The sequence below is a fragment of the Hipposideros armiger genome, unplaced genomic scaffold (assembly GCF_001890085.2).
Source record: "Hipposideros armiger isolate ML-2016 unplaced genomic scaffold, ASM189008v1 scaffold_174, whole genome shotgun sequence".
Taxonomy (NCBI): domain Eukaryota; kingdom Metazoa; phylum Chordata; class Mammalia; order Chiroptera; family Hipposideridae; genus Hipposideros; species Hipposideros armiger.
In genome coordinates this window covers 644420-662315 of record NW_017731524.1, presented here as the reverse complement: position 1 = coordinate 662315, position 17896 = coordinate 644420, and the positions used below count along the sequence as shown (strand labels likewise).

General features: G+C 33.8%; 1 protein-coding gene across 2 annotated transcripts in view; it reads left to right on the top strand.

The window, feature by feature from the left end:
* Positions 1-17896, top strand: part of DACH1 (dachshund family transcription factor 1) — a 422897-nt gene that overhangs the window by 373984 nt on the left and 31017 nt on the right. For both annotated transcript variants that reach the window (XM_019652152.1, XM_019652151.1), the window contains exons 8-10: positions 7660-7807; positions 10830-10973; positions 11472-11540. In XM_019652152.1, the coding sequence (XP_019507697.1) occupies positions 7660-7807; positions 10830-10973; positions 11472-11540 (361 nt within the window). The remainder of the gene's footprint in view (positions 1-7659; positions 7808-10829; positions 10974-11471; positions 11541-17896) is intronic.

Below are 17896 nucleotides of genomic sequence, written 5' to 3'. Positions count from 1 at the left end.
TATATATATACACACACACACAATACATATGTACATACATATGTACATGTGCACGCCTACATATATACTAGATTTATGGTTAGTAATAGTTTTACACCATTTTACAAAAGGTCATAGATGCTAGCTCTTTATTATTGCCACATTTATTGAGTTATAGTAATATCCTAGGAATGGTATAGAATGTTCAAACAGTCATGACCCTGGCTTATTGGGCATACAATATAAATGTGTTTTCTGTCCAAATTCTAATTTGGATAATTACATTCTGCCTACCTCAATTTCCTTGCAATTTCAATTATATGCAGTGGGTTCTCTGCTTCCTTTTTCAAAATTGTAACATACTTTCTGTGTGATAAGTTTAAAGCTCCATATTTCCTTTGGAAGGATTTTATCAGGATGGCAATGAAAAAGAATTGAATTGAAAATGTTTAATTATTCAAATCATACAATTCCATGTTTGCAATTAAGGATTTATATGCATATTTGCTATTTTAATTAAACTCAAGTCATCGGGTTATATTTAAATTTAACATACATAAAGTCTATATTTTCTTAGAGTTAATGACCAAAAAAATCTTTTGAAATAATGTGTTTAATGAGTAATTGTTTAATATTCACTAATTTAATTTCATTATACTCGATAATTTAATAATTCTCAATTTTAAAATTTGTACCTTCCATGACACATTATAAAATTGAATTTTCATAAATGTTATTTCTTTGTGCTTTAAAAGAGGACCTGTAGAATGATACTAGCATACTACTGTTTTAAATATACTCTACATAGTATAGAAAAACACTATATATAAATGTATATACATATATATGTGTATATATACATACAGACAGACATACAGACATACAGACAAATACATTTTGGACACCCGGTTTTTATTAACTTTCTTGAAACTTGAATGTTTTAGAAATTAAAAGTAATAATGGATAAAGATACCCACAGAAGAGGATAGTAATTTCACTTTAGTGATATGAAACATTCCAGATTTTGCTTTTCAAAGTTTTTAAAATTTTATTTTATATAAAATTTTATATTTTTATCAATGTGGACAGTCTTCCATATGGCTTCTTTATTCTAGCATATCCATAGAGAGCTCTTTGTGAAATTTTAGGTGAAGAAACTAGAAGTTTAATGTCAGTGTACTAGATGTGATGCCTTCAAACACTGACTGCCATTGATCACGCTCAAAGGAGAATTTTACCAACTATTCTTAATGTGAACATTCATATTATAAATCATAGCTAGGATCTATTTGTATGAGAATTGGAAAAAATAATAATTTACACTTTTTATCTGATTATACAAATTATTTTAAATGACTTACAAATATTAAAATAATAAAGGTAAATAAGTAAAAAATAGAAATATAAAATAAGGTTAGCATTGAAGACATGTGCCTTAAGGGGCTATTTAATAAGAGTTTGTTTCACTGTAGTTTGTCTATATGGAAGAATTAAACAAACACGAAAAGACCTCAAAGGGATATTAAAACCACAATAAGTGGCAGTCCCAGATTGATTCACTATGGTTTAATAAATAAACATAATTCAACTATAGTATTTAAGAAGTATGCTCTACTTTTGTGTTTCAGGAAAGAAAATGAAAAAGAATGTGTGTTAGTGCTAAGACTAAAATACTCTGATCTTGCATTATTCGTAATTTGATCCCATGGCTAATAATGTTATATTTTATACATTTTAAATAAAGTTTTTCATTTGCATTCTTAATGCATAATTTTAATTATAATAGAGTTACACAAAGTAATTAGAAGGAAACTTTTCAAAAAATAAATTAAAAAATAACGTTGGCGGGCCGGCCGAGTGGCGCGATAGTTAAGAACTCGCTTGGGATGCCAGAGGGCCCCGGTTCGGATCCCACATATGAGGGCCAGTGACACTGCCCTCCACAGCTAAGATGCTGAACGACAGCTCAACCTGGAGCTGGGCTGCTGTGAGTCACTGGCAACGGCGTAGGCTGCAGCCCCTGTGTCAGTGGGTTGCCATGGGCTACCGTGTGTAGCCAGCAGCTGGCGTGAGCGGCCAGCAGCCACAGTTAGCGGCTGTCCAGAAGCCGGCGACTGATCTGCCTCGCCCCCGGGAAGAGCGCAATGACGGTGCCAACTTGGGCCAGTGAAGCAACATCCTCCACAACTAGACTGAAGAACAAAAATGACAGCAACTTGTATGTTCCCCTTCCCCCAGTTCCCCAGCACTGTTCCCATCCCCCCAATTCCCCAATAAAAATCTTTAAAAAAAAAAAAAGAAAAAAGAAAAAAAAATAACATTGGCTTCAAAATATGATTAGGCTAAGATCAGATATATTGTTCTTCGTTTATATCTTTTTATCTTTAATCAAAATTACATATGATGTCTTCTCCCCTTTGTTTCCATTACTGATTTCTGAAAAGAGATAATAAAAATTCTAGTATAATATATACAATATTCTAAAGGCAGTTTGCTATGATGAAGAGAATAGCACTTATCTCTTAAAAATATGGAATGTATATCATATTTACTGATTTATATCATACTCTACTAAAACAAAACTTCACTTCTGACATTTCTGATCATGAAATGTCTTATAGTTTTTCTCACATCAAGATATTCTGCAGCACCAGCTGGGTGCCCACAATTTAACTCAATTGTAACACTATCTACCTGGAGAATCAGATCCTATGTCAGATCAGGTTAAGGGCTCAGTCCCACAAGACTGACTCCCACACACACTTCAGATGCCATTTTCAAGTCCAGGTTGTAACCTGTGCTTCTGACCAAAAAGCTATAGATCAGAGGTTTCTACAACCCACTCCCTTGGGTTCAATTAATTTGCTAGAGCAACCACAGAACTCAGGAAAACATTTTACATGGTAGATTCCCAGTTTATTTTAAAAGGATATAATTCAGGAACAGCTGCATGGAAGAGATGCATAAGGGAAAGTATGTGGCAAAGGGGGGCATAGCTTCTATGCTCTCTCTGGACCTGAAACCCACCCAACACCTTCACGTGCTGACCAATCCATAAGTTTTCTGAACCCATCCTTTTCAGTTTTTATGGAGGTTTCATTACATAGGCATGATTGTTTAAATCATCCCTCACTGGTGATTAATTCAACCTCTAGTCCCTATGCCCTCCCTGGAGGTCAGAGGATGGGGCTGAAAGTTCCTACCCTCTAATCACAGAGTTGGTTCCCCTGACAACCACCCTCTATCCATAGAGCTTTCCAAAAGTCACCTTATTAACATAAACTCAGGTGTAGTTAAAGGGGTTTATTATGAATAACAAAAGACACACATTTTATCTTTATTGCTCTTATCACCCATTATAGGATTTCAATTCCAGGATTGAGGTGAATGCCAAATATATATTTCTTATTATAAATCACAGTATCACAGTTAGTCCCTATGCTAGTTATATACAATATTACATGAATCTTCTTTATAACCCTGCACAGTAGATTTTGTGGTTATCCCAATTTTATGGATGAGAAAATGAAGCCAGATAAACTATTTAATCAAACTCACGCAATGGAGGTGATGTCTGGATTTAAACATAGGCAGGCTAATTGTAGAGCCCATGTTGCCATATTGCCATACAGATCATATGAATCACAAGATGGGTTTCTACCTGGAAGTGCTTTTGATGGACAGTCTGTCATTCATCCACTTTGGAGAACAGTAACCAAAACATTAAACCAAGTACAGCTGGATATTTTGGTACAAGACTTTTGTGAAAAGTACATCAGTTGATACTGCTGTATCATAATTTTTTCAGTCTACAAAATTTCCCGATTTCAAGGAAAACTAGTCCTTCATAATCCCTGAAAGAAACTTTAAAATAAAAAAGGTTAAATAAGCTAGAGGGTTCTGATCTAGCCTCAGTGAACTTAATGGTTTGGGGTCTTGGACAAGTCACTTGATCCTCCTGGATCTTGGTTTTCTCATCTTTAAAAGGATTTAGTTAGAATGGGTGATCATTAAAATTGCCTTTAACCAAGGTATTTACTTTCATTAGAAGTAATACATTACTGAGCACAAATTTTGTCACATGGGTTTCAGTGATACTCAAGGAACCTTACTTGTCATCTAATTCTGAAATAAATTGTCTAAAATACAAACATAGACCAAGTAAGCTTTTCCTCTATGATCTAACTAGCATATCAAGAAATGTTTCTTTCATGCAGTATTACTTTAAGTTTCTTATACAAGCAGAGATTTGTACTTTCTAGACTATGAAAATAGTTGAAACATTGCTAGATCATATACAATGCCCTTTTAAAGAGAAATTATATGAGAAAATATATATATATATATATATATATATATATATATATATATATTCATTCTCTGAAAAGTTATGAAAAAAATTTAATTTACAAGGTAGATAATTTTAGAAAACAAAAAAATATTTGTGTATTTGAGGTGAAACAATCATTGTCTCTTGTAATTATTGTGCCATAGAATAAGCTTAAAATGCACTTCTTTGGAATTGTTATTGTCCAACTTCAACTTCATGAGAACTGACCTCCCCTTGGAGAAAATTTCATGTTTTAGTTCTTGTGTCTTTTGCTGTAACTCACATCGTCATCACAGAATTTTGCTGTATACTAGATTCAGCCTTTAATGTTACCTTTTGCCTGTGATTTACTTGGAAAATTTACAGAAGTTACACAGATCTGAAAGTATTATTACCACAGATAGTTAAAATGGTGTCCTAATGATTTGTAGATGTTATGAGCACTACTTGCTATTGCTTTTCCCAGCCCCCTGCTGCACTGAAATTTAATCGGTTTTCTGTACTTTTTGCAGCAGAGCTGTCACAGGCAATAACGTATTTTTGCATATGCATCAGTTTGGCTCTAGTGCAGATTTTTGTTCACACTGGACTCCTACTGATGTGCACTGATTTAAAGTCTAAAAATGAAACTTAATTTTATACAGCTTATAAGTAGTCCCTAGAGGGTATTGGATCCTAAAAGCTAATATTTTTCAGATATAATCAGCAGGAATAGGTAATGTATTACCATTAATGACATTAGTATGAACTGTAACAAAAGGAAACAGTAAACATAAATGCTCTTAGCAACTTCATACTTTACAACAAATATTAATATAAAATAACACAATTAGGGTTGCCGTTTAATGTTATTCAACATGTTTATTCATAATGATTGTTTCATATTTAAAGAACACCAAAATATTGTGTTTTGTCAGCCAAGGACAATAATAGCTTAATAGTAATTTATTTTAAACAGCTACTGATAATACAACCAATCAACACATTAAGTGGTGCCAACATTGGCATCTTGCTAAATAATCTCTAGACATTGCACAGAGTACATCTTTCAAAGATAAGTCAACAAGAGCAATCAGAGCAGAAAATTAGAATTTGGTATCTTAGAATTAAAATACAGCTAAACTAAAGTTTTAATTGGGGTGATCTAAAAGGGCACTTGATGTAATGATCTCTTTCATTTGTTACTAATTGTTTGTTCCTGAAGAAGAAAAAAACATACACAGGAATGTTGCTGAATTGAGTGAAGATGGCAGTTTCCTCAGCAGCTATGTTTTATTGTTAAAAACAAAAGGGTAGGGAGGGGCAAACTGCCACGTAGAAATCCTCCAGCTTGTTTCATATCACAAGACTTAATCCAGGGAACTCAGGGCCTGTTGTAACAAATATGAAATAATTTATATGTGCTTGAAAAGAAAATATAAATGGCTTACGGCTATGCTACATTTGTGTGCTTAACTTTTGTGCTAGCAAGTCAAGTTGCAGTTGAAATTCCTGATTCAAACTGCTTATGTTGTCTCCTTCATAGGGGTCACATCTTGGAGTATATTTACAGAAGGCACCAACTTCCATTTTATTTATAATTTCAGTTGAAAATTTCAGTCTCTGATGTTCACAAGCCAAGCCAAAATATATTCTACTTCAAAATAGCATTTTGTATTCCTGAGTTGATAAGGATAGAAATTTTAGCTCTCATGTTTACTAATAATATTACTGACACTTTTCTAAAGTATCTTAGGAGAGGACACATGCAGAATTCTTTGTATGTTTTTACATGTTCTCATAGTCTCATTTTAAAAAATCCGAGAATACTACTAAATTAAGAAAAATTCAGCAGGGCTGGCCGAGTGGCATGTTTGTTGAATTGGCTTGGGACGCCAGCTCTGAGCCGCAGGGCCCTGGTTCGGATCCCACATGAGGGTCAGTGATGCTGCACCCTCTACAGCTAAGATAATGAACAGAAGCTCGACCTGGAGCTGGGCTGCCATGAGTCGCCAGCAACAGCATAGGCTGCAGGCCCTGCTGCAGTGGGCTGCCGTGAGCTACCATGAGTGGCTGGCAGCCTGCATGAGCTGCTGTGAGCCGACATGAGTGGCCATCCAATGGCCAGCGAGTGACTACCTCACCTGGGAAGAGTGCAATGATAATACCAACATGGGCCAGTGAAGCGACGTCCTCCACAACTAAACTGAAGCACAAAAGGACAGCAACTTTTCTGTTTTCCTTCTCTGATTCCCCAACACTGTTCCCCTCCCCCAATTCCCCAATAAAATCTTAAAAAAAAAAATACAGCAAATCTAATTATATATAAAATATGCCATAATCAGTTGTATAAATACATAAAATGTGCTTTTCCCATATGCTTTTGAATTATTATACTATTAAATAGCCCCCTAAGAGTTTTTTTCTATTTATCATAACCCTTTTGAATGACTTTTTAAAAATCATGCACTAGTAAGCCACTAAGTTTTGGATCCCTTACATATAATATGTATCTCATGAAAAATATACTATTATTATTATTTTTTATTCATCAAATTTAAAAAAATTTCTATATGGTAGGCACTCTGTGAACCATAGAGATATAGTACCAAATGAGAGAAAATGTCCCTGCCTCAGAGAACTTAGATCTTAGTGTAGGAGACACAATATAAATCAGGAAGCAGATAAATATATAACAACATTACAAAATAATAAATGTTATGAATAATTTTAAGGAGAGAATAACAAGGTGGATTTGGAGAGCTATTCCAGGCAGGGTGGTTAAGAGAAGTTGTTTCTTGTGTGGTAACTAAGCAAAGGTGAAATGAAATGAGGGCATGAATCATACAAAAAGTGGGAGGAAAAGCATTTAGGAACGGAACAGAAAAAGCCAAGTCCTTAATGCAGAAACTAGTTGGTGCCTTCAGTAATGTAAAGAAGCCCACTTCCAGTATGATCTAAGTAGGGCATGGTGGCCACTGAGCTCCAGGAGACCGGTGAGTGCTGCCAGCATCACTTGAGGTACCCTAAACCATGTCAAAGAACTGTGGAAAAATTTCAGTCTGATTTTCAACTCAGTTCTTATTTTTTAGAAGTCCTTATGTGCTGCCCTTATTTAGCTTTCAATTTAGATATTCTAATTAGGAGCAACTGAACCTGATGCCAAAAATATTTGTCTTCCTAAAATATTTTAATCAGATTTAGAAATTTTGTGCTTTTAGTTATAGTTCTTGTCCTAGTGAGTTCAAAGTGAATGCACAAAAATGGAAGAATTTGCTACCTGGGTTCTTCTCTTTTAAAATGCTTTTAAATAATGAATGAAATGTGCTTTTTTACTGAAATGTTACAATTCGGATATCTTCTTTGTACAGGGGCTCTTGAAAGTTGCCATAGATAATGCCAGAGCTCAAGAAAAACAGGTCCAACTGGAAAAAACAGAGCTGAAGATGGACTTTTTAAGAGAACGAGAGCTGAGGGAAACACTTGAGAAGCAGTTGGCTATGGAACAAAAAAATAGAGGTATTTTCAAACTTCCAAATAAGTTTAATGTTTTATATAAAATGTTTAACATAACAATACTATGCTTGCTGATTTACTATGAGACTGCTTTTTCTTTTTACTTGTAGCTGAAGTTCAGAGCAGGATTTAAATTCTTAGGCTCATTGTGTTTCTTAATTTCCAAAGTACATGGTTTCTTTTCTGTTTATACCTCAAGATATTGAAACGTATCTATTATATCATTCATCACATATTTTTATTGCTTACAGAGTTTAATAAATTCATAATTTTAAGATAGAATGAGCTCTGATAAGATGACAGCCATGAAGGAAAATTTTATATTCATATACAATTGCCCTTTGAAAAACTCAAGAGTTAAAGTCATAAAGCTAAAATAGAAAATACTGATTATTCAAGCAAAGCAGATTTAGCAAGATATTTATCAACTGAAATTGAAGACTGATGAATATCTGAACAAATGGCTAAAGTCGAGTGTTTGTATAATTTTCCTTCTGAATGCCTCATTTTCATGCAACAAGGTCAAGTACACATTAGAGTAGAAACCAATATGAATTTTTATTACAGAAAAATAATGATATTATCAATCTATTAATTGATTCTTTTAACATACTTTACTGTGTATGTATAGATGATTTTGAAGGTCATTTATATTTGTGTGTTTATTTTATGTATGGGGTTTAGGAATATTTTCTCTGCAAACTTCCCTTTTGCCTCAACTATAATATTGGATTCTTCTAAGTCTTCTAGAAGAAATGATCCTTTTTTTGTATTTAATACGTATTTAATATAAATACTCCATTTAGTCTCCTTTCATATGTTGGATATGGTCTTTTAAAAATCATTGTTTCTGTTTTGCTTTTAAAACTGGCAGGATATAGTAGGATTTTTCATTAGTTACTGTAAAGCAATAGCTTGTGAGCTCCTGGGATTAGGCTGATTTGGGAAGCTGTCACCTCGTGTCTATAGCACAGTTCTGAATAATGTGGCATCACATAGATTTAGGTACTAAAATAATCAAAACACGTTAAACATTGATAAAGGGATATGTTCTAACTGAATAGTGAAATTTGGGCAAAGAGTTCATGATATTGAACCATTTTCCATGAGGTAGCCATGTCTTGATTTTATTCTCACCTGGAGAAGTTTTGGGGTTTGTATTTTATTTATTTTTTTTTTTTTTTAACAAGACTTAAAGTCAGACCCTTGAATTCCTAAAGTGAGCTTTTGATTACTTGAGAGAGAGCTTCAGAATTTTATTGGCTCAAACCTGTTGGAGGATTTGCATTCTGTTTTATTCCCTTAACCACTAGAGGGCAAAACATTTCACAGACCACACCAATGAGCCTCTCATTTAATTAATGGGAACAATAAATTACAGGTAATAACTGTCAATAATGATCTATTATGAACATATCTATTGAAGCAGTGTATTATCCTGAATAGAAAACATAGCAATCCCATTTGGTTCAGTCACACAGGAGGAACCAGTGAGCACTCACTGGCAAGGTGCTGGGTATTGCGCTTTAAGGGCCACGAGAGCGTAGAACACAAATAAATAATTCAGAAATTACTGCTTCTTTTCAAAGACACTTATAAACAATCATCTTTGGAAAGGGGAATAGTAGGCAAGTAATTTTGTTAACAGTAGCATATGATTTTCACACTATTAAATAAAGGAAATTAGTATTTATTTGAAACCAGTTTTATTTTACCTATACGACTGTAGCCAGAATATATTTTGATTAAAAAAAAACAGTTTCTGTTAACATATTGTGTTAACAATAGTGGTCTGCAATCTTAACAATTATTAATAATTATAAAAATAGGGTATCTGGAAATTAGAAATTGAAACAAAAATTCTTTTTGAACCGTATTACCTTGTTTTGTATTTGGACCAAGTACTGTGTTAAATAAAAATGTTGTTTACTCTGTAGAAAGAAATCAGATAGTAAACTTGGGATGATTACTCCTATGACTAACTCTACCAGAAGGATTTTCTCATAAAATTCTGTCACATTCAAGTCCACAATGTCTATTAGCCATCAAAAACAATATTAAAAAGAAAAACATTTGTATGCTTCTCATATGCTGATTGCTTACCTTACATATATATTGTAAAGGTTAAAACAATCATCAGACTGAAAGTAGAGTTAACATATATTTTATGAAAAACATGCGATTGTTATTTGTTGATTATATATTGTATATACATATTTAAACTGCCCAGTAGGAAAAAGAAAGTATATCATAATCAACTTTTTGTATAATAATCTACTTTTTTTATATAATAGCACATTATTGCTAGTATATTATTATTAGCAGTGAGATTTTATACTCCACCAGATTCCTGTAAAAGTATAACTTTCTTGAAATATGCTATAGTGCGTATAAATTTGCTGTGAGGAAATTAGTAATATCACTGAGGAAATTATAATAGCTTCATCCAAGAAAAAAAATTCAGCTTTTAGGTATATGTTAACAATAATTCAGAATATTTAGCTCCTTATATACAATAATATTTGTTGCATTCTCTAAAATTTCAAGAAAGAACTGTTAAAATTTTAGATTGTATAGCATTGTTTGGTGAAGCATTTATGGGGAAATACTCCATTTACTACACAAAATTGGAGCTTCATAAAGAGATAGGAAGCATACTTATAACAGTTTGCACTGTTCTAACTACTCCGCGCTATTCTGAATCAAGGGCAGAGACTAAGCCCAACGTTTATTTAATTAGGCTTCCTTCATCAGTGAATTCAAATATTTACTAAAATTAGTTTCCTATTAAATCTGGCATTAGAAGTCATTCTTATAATGAAATATAGTTCAAGACTAAGTAAAAATTGACCTTGGGCATTTTACAGGGATATATTTTAGGTAAAGGTGGTGTTTTTTGAACTCCTTGTGCTTTGGTAGACTCAATCAAGCAGGAAAAAAAAATAGTATTGTAAGAAAGATAGATCATTTGTAAGTGAACACTGCAAAAATTTAAGAAAAAAATAATGTACACTTTCTTTTCTAGCCATAGTTCAAAAGAGGCTAAAGAAGGAGAAGAAGGCCAAGAGAAAATTGCAGGAAGCGCTTGAATTTGAGACAAAACGGCGTGAGCAAGCAGAACAAACATTAAAACAGGCAGCTTCTACGGATAGTCTCAGAGTCTTAAATGGTAAGAGGGCACATCTTTGTGCCTGGCTAACTACCTTTCGTTTTGAATACTCAAAGGACATTTCAGACATGTGGTTTTGTATATTCCTATGTCTTGTCATTCATTAAGCTGTGCTTGTACCTGAAAGCATCGTGCGAAGGATAGTCACAAGTGTTGGGAAATGCATTATTTCTCAAGTGATAACGCTGCTTTGTCACTTAACTCCAGGATCTGGGACTTGACATTGTTTCTCTGTTTAACCAAATCTGTCTCTACTGAAACATGATAAAATATTAATCTCGCTTCCCAACCCCCATCCTATTTTATGAACAATTTTGCATTATTTATCTATTCAAATCTTTTGATAATTCTTCTGGTTATAGTCTTTGTTCAACCTTTAAAAGATGACAAAGATTTATGTAATTTTAATTCAGCACCAGAGTAACAGGTTGCTCTTTTTTTAAAGGACAATAGGAATCAAATGAAATATGTGTCACTCTTACCTTTCTGTGCTTTTAGACTCTCTGACCCCAGAGATAGAAGCTGACCGCAGTGGCGGCCGAACAGATGCTGAAAGGACAATACAAGGTAGGAATTTGCAAAAGGCTATAAATCTAGATCTTGCTATATGAGTTTTTCCTCAGCTTTAGCCTGCTATTCAAGCATGTAGCCTACCATCTGGGCCACATCAAAACAAGTTCAAACAAGGTCAAGTTCATCTTGCTTGTTTATATGAGTGAATTCATTTCGTGCCGATAGATTTTCTTTAAATTAACAGGTCATTTCTGTTTATACAATGCAATTAAAAAGGAATAATTAATTTTAAACAATGTATGATTTAATCTTGGACACCGTGAACATGTTTTATTGAATGCTTGAAGCCCGATCTAATGCAGGAAGGGTTTATAAGTTTCCTTCTATATAAATAAAATCATGGGCTAATCAAATAGGTAGTTCTTAACATTTTGAAATGTCTTCTCATTTTGTAATAGTGACTGCAAGGCACCTGAAAAATAGACTAGTTGCATGTTAACAATAAATAAGATTCTTCAGTCCTATGTGGATTTTCCGAATCTTCTGTACACCATTATATATATTTTAATAACACAAACCTGCTGAGCAAAATCATATGTAGAATGCTAAAGGGAGTTTCTTATATACTCAGAAGAGCTAAGTGTGTGTATTGCCTAGGCCCACTCTGATGAAAGGACAGATTCTGAAGGTAGCATTTATAGTCTAATATCTATAATAGACAATAAACTCAATCTAACATCATGAATACTAAACAGTAAAAAGAGCGTTTGTTTTCTATTTTAAATGAAGATGATTCTTCAAAGGGAAGCCTAAAATGATTAACTGCCATAATCCTCCCAATTGCTTTTATTTTGCATTTTAAGCTCAATCATTTTGGGGATATTGTTTGACATAAATTGTGTTACTTAATCAGCTCCAAATGTCATTCTTAGTTTAGTGTAAAGGAAATATATTTTTGTAGAGTCTCATCTATGCAATAAGTAAACATCAGGAACATGAAACATTCCTGGAGAATGTTTTTTTGCCTGTATTTATTTTACCTGAGACCATGATAATTATTTTTTTTAAACCCTAAACTTGAACCATATGTTATTACAAGTTATCTTCTTGAATATACAAGATCAATGCAATTATACAATGGATGCAGAAAAGACTCCATTTTTCAGAGTCATGGATTTCAGCAAAATTATATATATATATATGTATATATATATATATATATATATATATACATATATATATATATATTTGTATATTTAATATTAAAATCATAAGATTTCAGTTGCATCTCTTTTAAAAATTACATACACATATGAACAATTACTGATAGCAAAGTCAATCCTCTTTATCAGGGCCAATAACCTCAATAAAGCCAATGTAAATTATCAGCTCTGGTTTGTGTGAGCAGGGGTGCCTCATGCACTAATTTAGCTAATGTCCAAAGTGGTCTAAGAAACCACATGAATCCCCAGGTAAATGCGATATGTAAATTATCTGGTATCCACAGAATTCCCAAGGTGGCAGAACTCAATCTAAGAAAAATTATAGACAATATATTCCTGCATCTAAATGGGAGATCTTTCATTAATATTAAGGAGTATGTGTAGATAATGATGAAACACTTTTGCATAGTTGACATATATTCCGTGAGTTTGCTATCAGAAATACCTTGGTCATCAATAAGGCTATAGTTATTTATATTTGAATTTTTAAAAACACACATGTATTCAAATATACACCAATATAGATCAAGTATCACTGTACGAGATTGAAATATTGGCAATTTCTAATTTCTGTTTTGATTTGCTTACTCTGAAGAAAAAATTTAATCATAATTTGCCTTCTTTTTGCTATCCAGACTGCAACCAGTTGGGTAGCATAAGCAACTTTATAAATAAGTAAACAAAACATTTGAACAATGATTATACATAGTAATTTAAAGCCAAATATAAATGATTATGAGGTTATTTATTGCTTTAGTTTATTGTAATATGAAGTCTTTATTCACTTTATTCACTCATTCTGTCTCAATTAAAAAGCTGTGTTCAAGTCTAACGTGAATAATCATACTTATGTTTGGATTTAATGATTTTATATTGTTTAATGCAATACAGTTAGTTTTCAATAGAACAATTAATATTCATGATTTCAACTAGATAACATGATTTTTTCTCAAATGTAATTTGAAAAAGCACTATAGATGAATCTGTGTTTCTATGTGTTAGTGGCTAAAAATTTATTTCACCAGCAGTTGAACTACCCAAGACTTTTAAATTATCAGAGTGAAGAGATCATCTTTTGCTACTGTAACTCCACTAAATAAGCTCATTTAGTCCATTGAAGCTTTTTCTTTTCAACCTTAAAAACTAAATTCATACATTTGGAAGCTAATGAACAGAATAAAATTAACTGTGACCAAGAGGAATCAAAGGAAAAAGGCCATATTTGGTTAAATTCTGAGTCTAAGCACAAGGATGGGAGAGGCAAGGAGGAAAGGACCAGAACTCATTACTAATTTGTGAAATGGTCTATGTCAGGTATTTGGGGAGCCGTGAGCACCTGCTGCTTCACAGTTCAAGAATGACACAAACACAGCCTCTTGCTCCCTTTGCTTTCTCGCTCACGGTGTCCCCAAGCCCAGGTGTTATAATAGCCTCTGTATTCTTTCTTGCTCCCAATCCAACCATAACTGAAATTATTCTCTACTCCAAAATAAACTCAACTTAATTAGGACAGACAAAAGAAACCCACATTTCTTTATGCTTGTCATGTATTTATTTATTTTGAACATTTTGGCCATAAATAAATGGCACGCTTGGCCAGAAAGTTAGTCACCTAACAGGCAGGCACTTAAATACTGCTCAAGTGCCAAGTAATTACCTCCTATGAGCACCTCAGGTTAGACTAAATGCGGTCTCATTGGCATTAATGCCACCATTTCTGTAAAACTAGAGAGGGGGAGAGGAAACAAGAAAGCAGTTTACAAAATATCCTTGAGGAAAACGGTCCTAAATAGCTTACTTATCTTGACAGTTAAGGTAAATCAACTCATACTATGCAGGGATACATTTTTCATCGCTGATACCTCTACTAACGAACTCAAAATTCATGAGCTTGGAGAAAATATTCTGAATGTAGGATAGACATCCAAAATTAAAGAACAATAATTTGTTTCAGGGACTGAACTTTGTGGAGATTGACTCTCTCATGGTTTGGGTCTTACAGATTTATATGTTATGATTTGTGTTGGAGTTTGAAACATTTATCTTTTAAGCTTTTTGTAAGATCTTTTGAATAGAGTAGACAGAGTTCATATACATACTCATTGAGCAGTTTTTTGGACTAGTCACTAAATATCCTCCATAAACCTTTCTGTGTCCACACGTGTAATTACCCTTCTGCACACTGTCACGTGATGGCTTTCTTTGGCTAAGCCCTTGTCCCTGTTTATTCTCTCTCCCTAAGCAACAGCATCTACCTAAATGGATTAACATATATTTTGACAACTTTTAAAAATACCTCTTCAGCCCATTCAGACATCTGTTAAGAGCTCCAGATAATATCCAACGTGCACTTCCCTGTCTCACAGGGAAGTTAAGGTCAGTGCACAAAACCAAAAAGCCCCTCCACCCCGGCCCCTGAAAACCTGTCCACCTCCAGTGTTCCCGCCCTATGGTATCCTCATTTATCCAATCAGTGTCCTCCTTAATATATCATGAGGGCAGCATGGAGCTCGACACCGCCCTTCCTCGTCCCTTACACCCAATCACAACTCTCCCCTGTCGTTCTCTGTCCTTCTATCATACTCGGTTTTGTTTGTTTCCTGAAAGCTTCACATCTCTCTCCTACAAAGGACATTTTGCCCTCTTCCCTGCCTTTACTTACCCAACCTTTAAGTCTCTCTCATCTTCCAGGAATGCTTCCTGGGCTTCACCCCTGCCTCAGTGGCACCACCCTGCCTCCTGGGGCTAGTTAAGCCTCTTAGGTTCTCACCACACCTTACACTTCTCCGCAGTAACATGCTGGACATCCATAGATCCTTCTTCAAGTCTGCTTTCTCTCTGCGCAGTAGCTGGGAAGAGCATGAACCCTGCCTATTTGGTTTACTGCTATGCCCCTAGCGGTCTCAGGGGCACATCCCTGTGACTGCTTTCTTGAGGGAAGGTACCAACCACCGTGACTTAGAATCTATATTAGATCCTGTGAATTTCAAGGATCCTTACTGTTTTTACGTTTCTCCGAGTTTGGTTGGAGAGACTGATGGGAGAAAATAAAGGATAATATGATTCTACCTAGTAAAGTCAGAGTTACAAATACAGCCAGAATTAATTTTTATTTCTGATAGCTACATTAACAGTACGTGTTTGTTCTTTTTGTGCACATTTCTAATGTTACTTTCTTCTTGCACATTTGACCAAAGATTTCGATTTTGTGACTATTCACTTACACTCAATTTTTCATTTTAAATTTATATTTAATTTAACATACGGTAGTCACATTTCTTAAATAACACTTTCTTCTTTGGTTTTATATACATTAACCTCATGCTTCTTTTCTCATTTATTTCATATAATTTCTTGATGAAATCTTCCACATGTATCATTGAGGTGGTCAATATATAGACATGAATTATAGCATGGGAGAATCGTGGATCAGTGTGGTTTTATCTGTCTTTTATAAATTTCCAAAAAGTCTGCGAAGTTCACTTTCAAAATGGTACCTTTTGCTTTTTCTAAGTAAAAATCTGTCCCCTTAAAAGCAAAATGTAATTGTTAAAATCAATGGAAAAGCAGACCACAGTTCCTCTAACATCTTAGAATATCTGCAAGTTGTGCTTGCAAAATCTGGACTTCACTTGAAAGTACATCTCTTTTATTTACATCCAAGGGCCATAATCAAAACTGTTTGGCTTTTTTTTTTTTTTTGACTGATCTCAGATCATAGAAAACCAAACATTCTTTTAAATTAAAGGATATAAAAGACTTGTCTTCACATTAACAATCTTTTTTTTTTCTAATTTAAAAATATCTTCTTTGTGCTTCCTAGATATTTGGAGATACAAGTTAAATTTCAAAATTATTTGTTTATTCAACAAATATTTATTGAACACTGATGATATGCCAGGCACACTTATATGATGTTACTGCCTTAACATTGGGAAAGGATTTTAAAGATTAATTAAATCTTATTTATTTTGCAAAAGAGGAAACAGGGCTTAGTAAGGGTATATGACTTGTTAAAGGGTTATACCATGAGTTAATGGGAGTTGAGAATATAACTTGATTTAGATGCTTTTTACATCCCCTGATATTTTTCCTGAATGTTTTTAGATTAGGACTGTTGAAATATTGCTCTTTTAAAACATGTGATTATTGTTACAGTAGCCTCCTCTTATTAGTGGAGAATACGTTCCATATACGTATTCCATATATGGAATACAATACAGTGAATGCCTGAAACCAAAGATAATACCGAGCTCTATAAACGCTACGTTTTATCCAATACATACATACCTATGATAAAGTTTAATTGATAAATTAGGCACAGTAAGAGATTAGCAGCAATAAATAATAATAATAAAATAGAACAATTATAACAACATACAGTAATTGATGTTATGTGAATGTGGCCTCTCTCTCCTCTCCTCTCTCTCTCTCTCTCTCTCTCTCTCTCTCTCTCTCTCTCTCTCTGTCTCTCTCTGATAATCAGTTAATAACCTAGGCTGCTACTAAATGACTAACAAGCAGGTAGCACATACACTGTGAGTATGTTGTACAATGGGGATGATTCACTTCTAGTGTGGGAAGGTGCATGATTCCATCAGGCTACTCAGATTGGTGTACAATTTAAAATTTGTGAATTGTGTATTGAAGGAATTTTCCATTTAATTTTTTTAGACTGCCATTGACTCTGGGTTACTGGAATTTCAGAAAGCAAAAGAGCAGATAAGAGAGGGACCGCTCTATTATTTGTTTAGTAACTCACAGTTCAAACGTCTTATAATACAGGTCATTCTTATGAATGGAACTTAGATCTTTTCTCAAACTTTTTTTTTATTATTATTGACTCAAATGTTCTGGTACTCAATGAATTTCCTAATAATACATTTTTTTTTTTGCTTTTAGACTTACTGATACTGCATAGTAAGTGGTAGTACTCACCTATTAAAATAGTGAGCTGGATTTGGAGTTGATATTTATTGAGTCTTTCCAGTATAATCTAATGTAAAGTTTCGATAAGTAAAACTCAGAGTGACTGATTAACATTCTCACATTTGCACTCTGAGCTAGTGGAGTGGCTGACATTTGTTCTTTCCCCCATGCCTTGATGTCTGGACTTCATGTCTCTCTCCCAGGATAAATATTTACAGCCCCATCACTCATTTTGGATAGTTAGTGCATTACCTCTTA